This window comes from Juglans regia, chromosome 12 (assembly GCF_001411555.2).
Source record: "Juglans regia cultivar Chandler chromosome 12, Walnut 2.0, whole genome shotgun sequence".
In the NCBI taxonomy this organism is placed as follows: Eukaryota; Viridiplantae; Streptophyta; class Magnoliopsida; order Fagales; family Juglandaceae; genus Juglans; species Juglans regia.
The window spans coordinates 30,096,488-30,110,387 of record NC_049912.1 but is presented as its reverse complement, the minus strand read 5'-3'; the positions used below and the strand labels follow the sequence as shown (position 1 = coordinate 30,110,387).

Genomic DNA, 13,900 nt, shown 5'->3' with positions numbered 1-13,900 from the left:
ACCTGGGCTTTATAAAAGAAACTAGAAAGGAGTTATGCTATTCCTGTTCATCGGTGCTCAAGTCGAGTCCGTTAGATGGGCATTGTTCTGGGAAAAAAAGAAAAAACCATTCAACTACGATAATCCAATTTATTTTGAATTGATTCCTTCCTTTTTATAGGTAATTGTTTGAATGATTGATTAAAGCGAATGAAGCAAAAGCCAAATCAACATTCTAAGTATGTTCTTTCAACAAAAATAAATAAGTAAATAACATGTGAATAATCTCTACAGCCTCCCATTTGGTCCTAAAAGATCACACCACATCATTTGTTGTAGAAATACAGTAAATAGATAAAATGGGAGAAGTAGCACATGATAAAGTTATCAAGATTCTCTATAATCATTCACAAAACATGCAAGAACTGTACAGTAATCAACGGTGGTAATACATACTCCATCACATAAAATGATGTTTATCCAATCAACATCCGTTTATTCTTGTTATCTTTGATTGAATAAAGAAAACAGTAAAGCGCTTTTCCTTGTTTTATATATGAAAATGAGAAGCAAATGGCTGGGGATAGGAAGCCATTTTCTCATTAATGCAAGCTCCCATTGGCACTTATCCCGCTAGGTTTGGGACCGTTGCTTGCTGAATTTCGAGTAGAAATCTGGAGGTGTTCATTTTGTGAGCGCCCAATGTCCTCAGAGTCCTGAAGTTGCTCTAATATTCTTACCACCGCATTCATGCTTGGCCTGAACTTGGGATCTAACGATAAGCATTGATTTGCAAGGTTGGCTGCTTTCAGTGCTGCAGCCAATGGATACTGGCCTTCAATACGAGCATCCAGAACTTCAATAACTTTTCGTTTGCTGGAAAGGTAAGGCTTGGCCCAATTCACTAAATTGTGTTCTCGATTTGGCCTGTTCTTGTCAATTGCTCGTTTGCCGGATAACATTTCTAGGAGAACAACCCCATAACTGTATACGTCACTTTTGGCGGTTAAATGACCTACATAAGAAGAGAATGAACGGAGTATCAGATTCCATCCCAATATAGAAGAAGTGTGCAGTAAACTGCAGCATTCATCAAGAGCTCTATAGCCCATGCTGCAGGTACCAGATAAACAGATAAGTTTGCAACCCCATGTAGAGAGATTAATGGAGGAATTTAGTTGAAAAGCATTAACGTAGAGCTAGAATGAGAAAATTGGGATCTAATGGTACCCAAATTGGACTTGAGATCGCAAAACAGAATAACCTTTGGAGAATATATTGTTTTCAGTACAACTTCCTCTAATGCCACAGCTACTACTCAATTAATTGTTGACCGATTATTTCTCATGAAGACGTTTGTGAGTGGGAGTCTATCATCTTAAGAGTTCTTTAAGTGGTCAAACACTCCTCCATTCAATTTAAATTGATCCCATGAAAATAGGATCACGTGGGACACGTAAACCCGAAATTTGATGGAAATTTCGGCTATAAATACATGTGTTTGGTCCCCAAACTCACTCACTTATTCCCTTCGGTAATACACCATCTAAATAGAGTAGAGAAGAGTTTGGAAGAGCCAAACACAGTGAAAACCGAAACAAATACAGTGAATTGCATCAATGGCTGGAGGTAAGATTTCTTGGCATTAAACCCTTTAATTCTCATTTCTAAAGTGTTATTCCGCATTAGAGAATTTTATTTAAGTCTAACAGTTGGTATCAGAGAATTAAAATCTTCTGTCTTGATGTTTAAATTCAAAAACCCGAGTTCCTCTGTTTTTGGCCGTGAATTGAAAATTTTTTTTTGGGTTTTGATTTTTGGACGTTTTTAATTTGAAAGAAGTTTAGAAATCATAAAGTAAGGACCATTGTGTTTATAATTTTTTATTTTTAATTATATGCAATGATAATATTTGTTTATTATGCTCATATTTAGTTTGCATGAATTGATTATTTTTTTTTTGGTTTTGATTTTTGGACGTTTTTAATTTGAAAGAAGTTTAGAAATCATAAAGAAATATTTTTTCTAAGCTTTATGGGATTAAAAACATGTTTTTTGACGTGAAAAAACACTGTAAAACGCGAAAATCGCGCTGCGTCTGGAGGTTGAAGACGACGCAAACGACATGTCGTTTTCAGGCTTGCTGAAAACGACATGTCGTTTTCAGCAGCTTATGTTTCATTCGGTTCTGCTAAACGACAGGTCGTTTTCAACTTTGATGAAAATGACATGTCATTTAGCATTAGGTTCTCTACTCCCGTATACTACTAAACGACACGTCGTTTTCAATTTAATGAAAACGACATGTCGTTTTACTTCGGAGGCCGTTCAAGTGTAATGACAAAAACGACACGTCGTTTTTCAATTGATGAAAACGACATGTCGTTTTATTCGGTAGTCGTTTATCAAGCCTGAAGGTAAACGACATGTCGTTTTGAGTTTCAGTAAAACGACATGTCGTTTAGAGGCTGTCTGTGTTTTAAGAAATGGGCAAAACGACACGTCGTTTTTTCCTTCTTGAAAAAGCGACCTGTCGTTTACTTGGTGCAGGAAAAAAAAAAAATTTTTTTCCCTTTTTAAATGGCTTGAATAGTGGGTTTTTGGATCTAAGGACCATTGTGCTTATAATTTTTTATTTTTAATTATATGCAATGAGAATATTTGTTTATTATGCTCATATTTAGTTTGCATGAATTGATTAATTTTTTTTTACTTTTTACATGCAATTTTTGATGAGTATATAGTTTAGAGCATGAGATTAAATGTTATGCATAATATTATAATCTAGATTGTGCAATATTTATGCTTATATATTATGAATCTTTTGTGCATAGTTATAACATGTGAGTATTAGTTAAAATTATGTAATTCATAATATTAAGCTAGTCTTATGCAATTTAAATGTCTAGTGATCCATATAGTTTTATGTTAATTAGAGAATAGCCACAGCATCTTTAATTAAGTAAAATTATAATGATTGATTAGGATCACATAAGGAATATTAGACATTAATTGTAATTAATTATACATAAATATAATAAATTTTATCCCACAGGAATTTTTATTATATTTATATTATTAATTAGGATAAAATATCAAGTTATTCATAAATTACCCACAGGAATTATGAATGAAGTAAATAATTTGATAGTTTTATCATAAAAGTCTAAGATAGAATACACATGAAATTCATAATATACCCTTTAGAATTATGAATTAAGTAATAATATTGATAAAATTCTATCATATAGATTAATTGGATCTACTGGTATTAAAATTTAGCCCATAGGCAATTTTATGTCCTTAGATTCAATTTTTAGGCATGATTTACATTGGTAAAACATGAATATTTATTTAGGCCTCAATTTTAACATAAACATGTAATCTATATGCAGTTTCACAACCTACAAATTTATCTGATATTCGTTATGATATCCCTGAACTTAAGGGAGATAACTATAAGGTCTGGAAGGAGAGAATTCTTCTTCATCTAGGGTGGATGGACATAGATTATGCTATTAGGAAAGACAAACCACCAGCTGTAACTGATACCAGTAATGCAGCAGACATCGCACTTTATGAGCGATGGGAGCGATCTAATCGCCTAAGCATAATGTTCATTAAGACAAGAATATCAGCTGGTATTCATGGTTCTGTCGATCAGCATGAAAAGGTCCGAGACTTGCTAAAAGCCATTGATGAACAATTTGTCACTTCAGACAAGGCTCTAGCAAACACCCTAATTATGAAGTTCTCATCCCTAAGACTCACCAGTGTGAAAGGTATGCGTGAGCACATCATGCAAATGAGGGACAATGTGGCTCAATTGAAGAAACTCGAGGTTGAAATGTCGGAGTCCTTCCTAGTGCACTACATCCTGAACACACTCCCGCATCAATATGGACCCTTCAAAATCTCTTACAACACACATAAGGATAAATGATCAATTAATGAACTCATGACCATGTGTGTTCAAGAGGAAGGGAGACTGATGATGGAACAGGGTGAAAATGCAATGCTGGCAACGCATGGAAAGGGCAAATATCAAGCCAAACTGAAGGGAAAAGGCAAAATACCTCCCCAATGTGGTATTAAGAAAGATTCCAAGTGTTTCTTCTGTAAAAAGAATGGACACATGAAGAAGGAATGCGCCAAATTCCAGAAATGGCTTGCAGACAAAGGTAATTCGACCTCACTTGTTTGTTATGAATCTAATATGGTTAATGTCAATATTAACACATGGTGGATTGATTCTGGATCAACAATCCACATTTCGAATTCCTTGCAGGGTTTGCAAAACCTAAGGAAGCTAGTGGGAAGTGAGCGAAGCATCTTATCAGGAAACAAGATGGGCTCGCATGTGGAAGCTGTTGGAACTTGCTATTTAATTTTATCTAGTGGTTTTGTTTTAAAGTTGGAGAAGACCTTTTATGTTCCAAGTTTTTCTAGAAACTTGATTTCAGTTTCAAGACTAGTACCTTTTGAATATTCCTTTAATTTTTCAAATTCATCATTCAGTTTATTTTATAAATCTGATTGTGTTGGGAATGGTACTTTGTCTGATGGTCTTTACTGCATTAATTTACAAAACAATACCACTTATGATTCAATGCATGTTCACACTGGCACTAAAAGATGTGTTATTAATGAGGATTCCTCTAAATTATGGCACCGGAGATTAGGCCATATCTCCATAGATAGGATTAAAAGATTAGTAAATGAAGGGGTACTTAATACTCTGGATTTTACTGATTTTGAGACTTGTGTGGACTGCATAAAGGGAAAGCAGACCAACAAGTCAAAGAAAGGTGCCAATAGAAGTTCAGACATATTAGAGATCATACATACTGATATATGTAGTCCAGACATGGACTCATATGGTCAGAAATACTTCATCTCTTTTATAGATGATTACTCACGATATATGTATCTCTACATGCTTCATAACAAGAATGAAGCATTAGATGCCTTTAAAATCTTTAAGGCTGAAGTAGAGAAACAATGCGGTAAACAAATTAAAATCGTGAGATCAGATAGAGGTGGAGAATATTATGGTAGATACACTGAGAATGGACAAGCACCTGGGCCATTTGCAAAGTTTCTTCAAGAGCATGGGATTGTTGCCCAATACACCATGCCTGGTTCACCGGACCAGAATGGTGTAGCAGAAAGAAGAAACCGAACATTATTGGACATGGTGCGGAGTATGCTTAACAGCTCCAATCTTCCTAAATCATTGTGGGCTGAAACACTTAAGACGGCTGTGTATATATTAAACCGAGTTCCAACCAAGGCTGTTTCTAAAACGCCATTTGAATTATGGAAAGGTTGGAAACCGAGTTTGCGACATATGCGCGTTTGGGGATGCCCGTCTGAGGTGAGAATTTATAATCCACAAGAGAAGAAACTAGACCCAAGGACCATTAGTGGGTATTTCATTGGATATGCTGAAAGGTCTAAAAGTTATAGATTTTATTGTCCATCTCACAGTACTAGGATTGTGGAATCAAGAAATGCAAAGTTTCTTGAGAATGACTTGATCAGTGGGAGCGATCAAACCAGGAACATAGTTCCTGAGAATGATCATTCAGAATCTCAACCTTCCACTTCAAGTGATAGATTGGTTATTGTTTACAACACCCCTCAAGTACCAACTGGTGTTGAACTACCAATCATTGATGTTCCACAAGTTGCTGACGACACTCTAGTAGATCAGGTAGTTCAAGAGTTGCCAACAACTTTTGAACAACCAGTTGAACCACATACTACTTCTCAGGAAGATGATGGTGCAACATTAAGAAGATCTGTTAGAGCAAGAAAATCAGCAATTCCTAGTGATTATGTTGTGTATCTGCAAGAATCTGACTATAACATTGGAGCCGAAAATGATCCCGAGTTATTTTCACAAGCCATGAGTTGCAAAGAATCAGAATTATGGTACAATGCCATGAAGGAAGAGTTGAATTCCATGAAGAGTAACGAAGTCTGGGATCTTGTTGAGTTGCCTAATGGTGTAAAAGCCATTGGATGTAAATGGGTCTTTAAAACCAAAAGAGACTCATTAGGCAACATTGAGAGATACAAGGCAAGACTCGTTGCTAAGGGATTCACTCAGAAAGAAGGAATCGATTACACGGAGACTTTCTCTCCCGTATCTAAGAAAGATTCCTTGCGTGTTATTTTGGCATTAGTAGCCCATTTTGACTTTGAATTGCAACAAATGGATGTGAAAACAGCATTTCTCAATGGAGATCTAGAGGAGGAGGTTTACATGAAACAGCCTGAAGGATTCCCCTCTAGTGATGGTGAGCAATTGGTTTGCAAGCTCAAGAAATCCATATACGGTTTAAAACAAGCATCTCGCCAATGGTATTTGAAATTCCATAATGTAATTTCTTCATTCGGTTTTGTAGAAAACGTTATGGATCAATGTATATACCAGAAGGTCAGTGGGAGTAAAATATGTTTTCTTGTTTTATATGTAGATGATATTTTGCTAGCAACCAATGATAAGGGTTTGCTGCATGAAGTGAAACAATTCCTCTAAAAATTTTGATATGAAGGATATGGGTGAGGCATCTTATGTCATTGGCATTAAGATCCATAGAGACAGATTTCGAGGCATCTTGGGTCTGTCTCAGGAAACCTATATTAATAAATTTTTGGAGAGATATCGGATGAATGATTGTTCACCAAGTGTAGCTCCCATTGTGCAGGGTGATAGGTTCAATTTGAATCAATGCCCAAAGAATGACCTTGAAAGAGAACAAATGAAGAACATTCCATATGCTTCTGCTGTCGGAAGCCTAATGTATGCTCAGGTCTGTACAAGACCTGACATTGCATTTGCTGTGGGAATGTTAGGACGATATCAGAGTAATCCAGGTTTAGACCACTGGAGAGCTGCAAAGAAAGTAATGAGGTACCTTCAAGGGACCAAAGAATACATGCTTATGTATAGACGAACGGACAATCTGGAAGTAATTGGCTACTCAGATTCTGACTTTGCTGGCTGTGTTGATTCACGCAAATCAACATCAGGATACATATTTTTGATGGCCGGTGGAGCTATATCATGGAGGAGTGCCAAGCAGACTTTGACTGCCACTTCTACTATGGAAGCCGAGTTCGTCTCTTGTTTTGAGGCTACTTCACATGGTGTATGGCTTAAGAGTTTCATTTCTGGGCTTAGAATTATGGATTCAATCTCTAGGCCATTGAGAATGTATTGCGACAATTCAGCTGCTGTTTTTATGGCTAAGAATAACAAAAGTGGGAGTCGGAGTAAACACATCGACATTAAATATTTAGCCATAAGGGAACGTGTTAAAGAAAATAAAGTGGTCATTGAGCACGTAAGCACTGAACTAATGATCGCTGATCCTTTGACTAAGGGCATGCCACCGTTGAAATTCAAGGATCATATAGTGAATATGGGACTTGGTTCCATTATGTAGTTTTTCATTGTATGAACAATGTTATTTTTAATGAAATTCTTAATCATTTTGATGTTCTTTTCTCATATTAATGTGCACCTTAATTTATTTTTGAGAAAATTTATCTGTATTGGACCAAGAATAAACATAGGGTTTATTCATTAAGAAATTGTTCCCACATAAATTGTAAAGAATGAATACATAGTAATACATGGAAGGTAATACTCGTCATTAGAGGACCTATCGCCATGATTCATGTATTTATTACTTAAATGAAGATTATTGATGGGTTTAAGATCAGGAGTGTTGACCAAGTGGGAGAATGTTGACCGATTCTTTCTCATGAAGACGTTTGTGAGTGGGAGTCTATCATCTTAAGAGTCCTTTAAGTGGTCAAACACTCCTCCATTCAATTTAAATTGATCCCATGAAAATAGGATCACGTGGGACACGTAAATCCGAAATTTGATGGGAATTTCGGCTATAAATACATGTGTTTGGTCCCCAAACTCACTCACTTAATTCCCTTCGGTAATACACCATCTAAATAGAGTAGAGAAGAGTTTGGAAGAGCCAAACACAGTGAAAACCGAAACAAATACAGTGAATTGCATCAATGGCTGGAGGTAAGATTTCTTGGCATTAAACCCTTTAATTCTCATTTCTAAAGTGTTGTTCCGCATTAGAGAATTTTATTTAAGTCTAACATTAAAATCGTCAAAGTTCCTTGAAAAGACAGAAGCTTGATGAAAAAGTAATTTATTTTACTCTTATTCCAAGTTTTCGCATTAGAAGCATGTCTATAAAGAAACAAATTAATGCAGCTGCCGGTAAATGGCTAGTTACAAAAATTTGCAGATAGTTGGGTTGGGGGTCGGGACCTGTCTTTCCCTTTTAGTAAAGAGAGTCTTAGCCTATGTGAATTAATTGCCTGGCTCCGGTGAGGAAACAAGAAACAAACGAGAAGTAAGTGTATCTGGCACAGATATTGGAGGACAACGTGTAAAACTTATGGCAATAGTTCAGGCTTTTAGACAATAGGTGAAGGTAAACAAAGTTGTAAACTTTAAGGTACCTGTGATCATATACTCGGGTGCTGCATACCCATAGGTCCCCATGACCCTAGTAGAGACATGGCTTCTGTCATTTTCAGGCCCATCCTTGGCCAACCCAAAATCTGATAGTTTGACATCATAGTTCTGCCATTTGCAATGAAAAGTGGGTGAGAGCATGTTCGACTGAACTCCTACAGAAGCCATAAAACTATAACAGTTGAAAATGCTGAACGTACACTATCTAGCAGGATGTTAGAAGTTTTAACATCTCGATATATCACTTTTACGCTGTCACTGTGAAGAAATGCTATACCCTTAGCAGCACCAAGTGCAATCTTCATACGGTGGTTCCAAGAAAGAGGTTGAACATAAGAAGCCCCTGTTCCAAGATGCTTAAGATTCTTGATCATAATGTTAACATAGATGTTTAAGGTTCTAAGCAATGAAGTGCATTAAAAGCTCGAAAAGTAAATAATGCAAAAAAATAATAATAATAATAATTACTCACTCCTAAATAGATGATTCTCCAAGCTGCCCCGGGCCATAAATTCATACACTAGAAGCCGATGGTCATCTTCTAAGCAGTAACCTATCAATTTCACCAGATTTGGATGATGCAGCTGCCCCAGGTAGTTGATTTCTGCCTATAGTTCAAGAGGCTCCACGAAATTAATCAATCGTAACTCTTGAAGATATAATGTGCAATGCCATCTATTTGCAAAAGCTACCTAAAGAAGTGTTTAACCATTGCATGCCAAAGAAGCCGAAGAAGGGTATAAATAAAACTCACCAGCCATTCCTTGTGGCCCTGAATTCCTTCTTGGTTAAGCCTCTTTACGGCAATAATCATGCCAGTCCCAGGCTTCGCAGCTGCAAATGAATCCTCATCGATCCATCCTTTAAAGACACAACCGAAACCACCTTCACCCAGCACACTATCAGGACGGAAATTCCTGGTGGCTGTTTTGAGTTCATTAAAGGAGAAGCTTTTCAAATTGGAGGACTGTATGATCTCACCCTCTGTCCGAGGAGTTTGAGGCACCGAGACAGATGGGAGCTTCCTGCTTGAACTGCTCAAATCATTCCCATCTTTATTACCACAAGTTGAGTTTACACCTACATAGGTCAATGCCAAATAACTAGTAAATATAAACAATTCCAACACAGAAGTGAACGCTCTTCTCACAAACTGGCAACAAAAAAAAAAATGATCTCTTCAAATAGACACGGTACAGAAAAGCTGCAGCCTCTGTTGGTTGCGGCTAAACATTCATTTGGTTTCCAAGAATTGTAAGTTCACCTGAATCAAGACAAATATACAGTTTGGCCAGCAAGTCCGTCCAAGGAGTTTGAGGCACCGAGACAGATGGGACCTTCCTGCTTGAACTGCTCAAATCATTCCCATCTTTATTACCACAAGTTGAGTTTACACCTACATAGGTCAATGCCAAATAACTAGTAAATATAAACAATTCCAACACAGAAGTGAACGCTCTTCTCACAAACTGGCAACAAAAAAAAAAATGATCTCTTCAAATAGACACGGTACAGAAAAGCTGCAGCCTCTGTTGGTTTCGGCTAAACATTCATTTGGTTTCCAAGAATTGTAAGTTCACCTGAATCAAGACAAATATACAGTTTGGCCAGCAAGAGAATTACATAGAAATCTAGAACCAAGCCAAATATATAGTTTGGACCACAAGCTGATGAAACTTATAATTTCCTTTATCAGCAAAATATCTTTGTTTCTAAAAACCCAGATGCAGGAGCCGACAGAGAATCAATCCAAAAAAACAGAGAGAAAACAGGCAAGTGGTGCTGAATTGCATATTTCAGCAATCCAAAAGGTAGAATTATATCATTAAAAAGTCCACAGAAAATCCATAATTTCTTAGCAGCTCCAAGACCCAAAAGAAAAGGTGAAAGAATTAGCTAGATAAGAGAAATACTGAAACTGCAATGATACCGTTGTGAAGAGGGCTCTCAGCTTTGATTCTAACACTACAGCACGAACCCATGAATTCAGAAGCTTCACTCTCTCTCTCTATCTCTCCTCTCCGCTAGAGACACTGCAAGTGCTTCTGAGTTCAGAAATCGAAAACCAAGTGCAAAAAGCTTGAAGCAGGGAAGGCGAGCGGACCGGGCTCCTGAAGTGAAGCCAGATATTCAAGTGTGAAAAGAGAGATACAATTATTTACAAAAAACTGTCAAGATATTTTATTAGAACACTCGCTTTTGTATTATATAAAAAATATAAATTATTTAAAGAATTGTTCTAAAAACGAGTTCGATTATATAAAAAGAATTATAAAATATAATTAATTACTGTAACTTGCTAAATGTAATAGATACTGTTTATCCTATAAAGAAATTTTATTATTAATATTTCATTTATTCTCTTATTTTCTTTTACTTTAATTTTTATTATGTAAGTAAATTTTTTTTATTATTCATTATTTAAAACATATATATTTTATTTTCTTCTAAAAAATATCTTGAAAATATTTTTAAACTAATTTTTTCATATTTTGATTTTATTTTTAATTTTTATTTAGCTTATATATTTTTATTTTGCGTATATAAGATTGAATTATTTTACATTATATATAAAAACAAATTGTAAATATAAAAAAATATATAGATATTGTAAATTCATTAGTAGAAATAAAATATTTAAAAAATATAAAAAAAATTTAAATGATATAGAAAAAAATAGATAAATTAATAGATGATATATTATAAAAATTAATATATAAAATTAAAAAAATATATTTTAATGATATATTTTAAAAAATAAAATTAAAAATTTATTGGGAGTGCTCTAACTTTAGACACAATCTGGTCATGTTACAATATTCAGTATCGTACGTATACCATATAAATCCAACCTAGCAGGCCATAGCAGGAGAAGTCAAACCAAGCAAACCCATGAGACAAATCGGCATTCGAGTGTGAAAGCAAATGCTTTTGCGTGAGGTTTAGCTGTCGCTTGCATTTATGACCTGCCAATTCAACGACTACCGGTTTAGAATATAAATTATATATATATATATATATATATGTACTTTAGATGCTTCGACCATGAATAATATCAGTGTTCAATTCCAAGAAGCAAATGAATGGGAAAGCGTACGATTTAATATACGGAAAGTGAAATGCATGATAACTGACCAAAGCAAATTACATTTTATTTTTATAGAAAAAAAAAAAAAGAAAAGGAAAAGAAAGGTGGTAAGTTTTGAAGATCCTGTATTACTTTGACGTGTATGCTCATGTTATTGGAAAGTTCTTTCTTTTAGACCTCGCAAGAAGGGATTGAGTTGGCCTAAGGTTTTGCTGCCCTTTAACCGTGGGAAGGGTAGGGTGGTTTCACTTTTCTTTCAGAAAATGGTATTTGATTGTTTCGAGGTTTATTCATTTCCTTGTTGGCACGCTGTCTTTTTATGCAAAACGCGATATGGAGGCACATAACTATGACTGCACTTTAGTTAGCATAGAAGGAAATTATATAAACATAAAAAATAAAAAAAAGGAAGGAAATTATACGATGATGGATGCGCCAAAAACATCAGACCCATTATAAAAGGAAAATGAAGAGCAAATCTCTATTGAATTATGGTGTGAATGCTTTTATTATTTTCCCACCAATATTAGATGGCAACCTAGTCATAGTTAAGCAGTCAATATTATCATACGTGGCTGCTCTTTGATTCAATTAAGATGCTTTGAGTAGTCAATATTATCGTAAGAATTTTATTACTCATCATTATCATACACCACCACATATTATATATTTTTTTTAAATTAATTTTTTTTTATTTTATTCTTCTTAAACTTATTAAATTATTATACTCATTATCTATATATCACACATCTTATAAGAGAAAAAAAATAAAAAAATATGTAGTGTGTGGGATGATGAAAAGAATTTTTCTTATCATAAAGAGAAATTTTATGCATCAGTCACTATTAACTCTCACATTTCATACCTATAGATTTTTTATAGGATATGAAGTATTTTTCATAAAATATGATAATATTTTTTACATGATGTAAAGTGATAAATAGTAACTTATAATAAGAATTTTATTATTATAAATGCAAACGGTCGATTTATATGTTAAATACATATATGAGTTGACTAGCAAAGAAATTCCACTAATTTGTATGCCCGTATTATAAGATATAGAACAACACCATCACCTCTTTCCCCAAAAGAAAAAAAAAAAAAAAACACACCACCATCCCCTATAATAAATTAATAATCAGAGAGAAACAACCAGCACATGTTTATCAATCTTCCACGTTGGCGTGTTGACAAATATACCTTCGTAGAAGCTCGAAGAAGAAAATGTTTCAGACTTATTATTTATAAATAATCTAACCGAGAACATAGATTTCAAGCAAACCTCCAATTTGGCATTTTTATTTATTCAACTAGTAGGATATCGACTATATATTATACATGTAAAGCCCGGTAAAAGCATACGGACAGCTATTAGGAAACGTTATCCTCTTCTCCATCCTCATTCGTCTTTCAAATTAATGATATCACTCTCAACATCATGGACCAAGGCCGTCACTAGGCAAAGCCGGAGGCCTTAACGGAAGTATTAAATAATTTCCCATTTCCACCTTGTATTTTTCAAAATAGCTCGAGGGTGAGGGACAATGGATCACTAACAGTATTTTATAGATCTCATTAAAATGGGTTTAACTTTTTTAGATATAGATTGTTGGTCTTTTTAAATTTAAATATATAAAGTAAATCAAAATGAGTTAAGTTTAATTCAACAATTAAACACAACCTAAGTCGCTAATAGTCGCACCTTGGTTAGGATTAAGAGGATTAAAAAAGATGGCAGAGAGACCCAATATTGAGAGCAAGGTCCAGTCATATATGAAAAATAAGAATTTTGCTACTCATCATCCTAAGACATAACACATCACACTTATATTTCTTCTTCTTAAACTTCTTAAATTTTTCTCCTCATAATCTATACACCACACATTTTATAAGAGAAAAAAAAATTAAAAAATGATGTATAGTATGCGGTGTGAAATAATGAGTAGAATTTCTCGAAAAAAATCACTCACTGTACAATCAACAAACAGAGAGGCCCGACTGTAATGGGTTAAGATCATCCGAGCACATATACTCGAACTACAACGCATTGATCTCTTAACCACACCGTACACAGCTTTTATTCTACAATTCAAGCTGTTCACAATCAACGACGCATCGTATCATAATCTGGTTATTCAAAGTACGGGCCAGTTCTTCAAGTCCATATCGATGGCGTCGCAATTTGAGACCAATATTTTTTATTTTTATAAAAACTGGAAAATACTTCAAACTGATAACGACTCTACTTTATCCACAACATCAGAGGAAATTGCTTAAACTGACCAACCCTTTTTTTTTTTTTT

At 34.8% G+C, this 13,900-nt stretch overlaps 1 protein-coding gene across 4 annotated transcripts; it reads right to left on the bottom strand.

The window, feature by feature from the left end:
• Window positions 1–355: 355 nt before the first annotated feature.
• LOC108981580 (receptor-like cytoplasmic kinase 176) lies at window positions 356–10,658 on the bottom strand. 4 transcript variants are annotated; one of them, XM_035683142.1, is made up of 7 exons: window positions 10,437–10,658; window positions 9,844–9,902; window positions 9,261–9,527; window positions 8,979–9,114; window positions 8,707–8,849; window positions 8,491–8,614; window positions 356–994 (listed from the first exon to the last, which is right to left on the bottom strand). In XM_035683142.1, the coding sequence occupies exons 1-7, from the start codon at window positions 10,486–10,488 to the stop codon at window positions 582–584; spliced, it is 1,194 nt and encodes a 397-aa protein (XP_035539035.1). In that variant the 5' UTR covers window positions 10,489–10,658; the 3' UTR covers window positions 356–581. The 4 variants fall into 4 exon arrangements, with proteins under 4 accessions (XP_035539035.1, XP_035539034.1, XP_035539037.1 ...); XM_035683141.1 differs by having other exon boundaries at window positions 9,261–9,586; window positions 9,771–9,902; window positions 10,437–10,657; XM_035683144.1 differs by lacking the exon at window positions 10,437–10,658 and adding an exon at window positions 10,087–10,136 and having other exon boundaries at window positions 9,261–9,586; window positions 9,771–9,902.
• Between the last annotated feature and the right edge of the window lie 3,242 nt (window positions 10,659–13,900).

Excerpts from the sequence above, each read along its gene's own strand:
- LOC108981580 (XM_035683141.1), bottom strand. The coding sequence starts at position 10,488 with ATGGGTTCGTGCTGTAGTGTTAGAATCAAAGCTGAGAGCCCTCTTCAC. Across the intron at positions 9,587-9,770 it reads GTATATTTGTCTTGATTCAG|GTGTAAACTCAACTTGTGGT; the intron begins GTGAACTTACAA and ends TGACCTATGTAG. Across the intron at positions 9,115-9,260 it reads AGGGCCACAAGGAATGGCTG|GCAGAAATCAACTACCTGGG; the intron begins GTGAGTTTTATT and ends CTTGAACTATAG.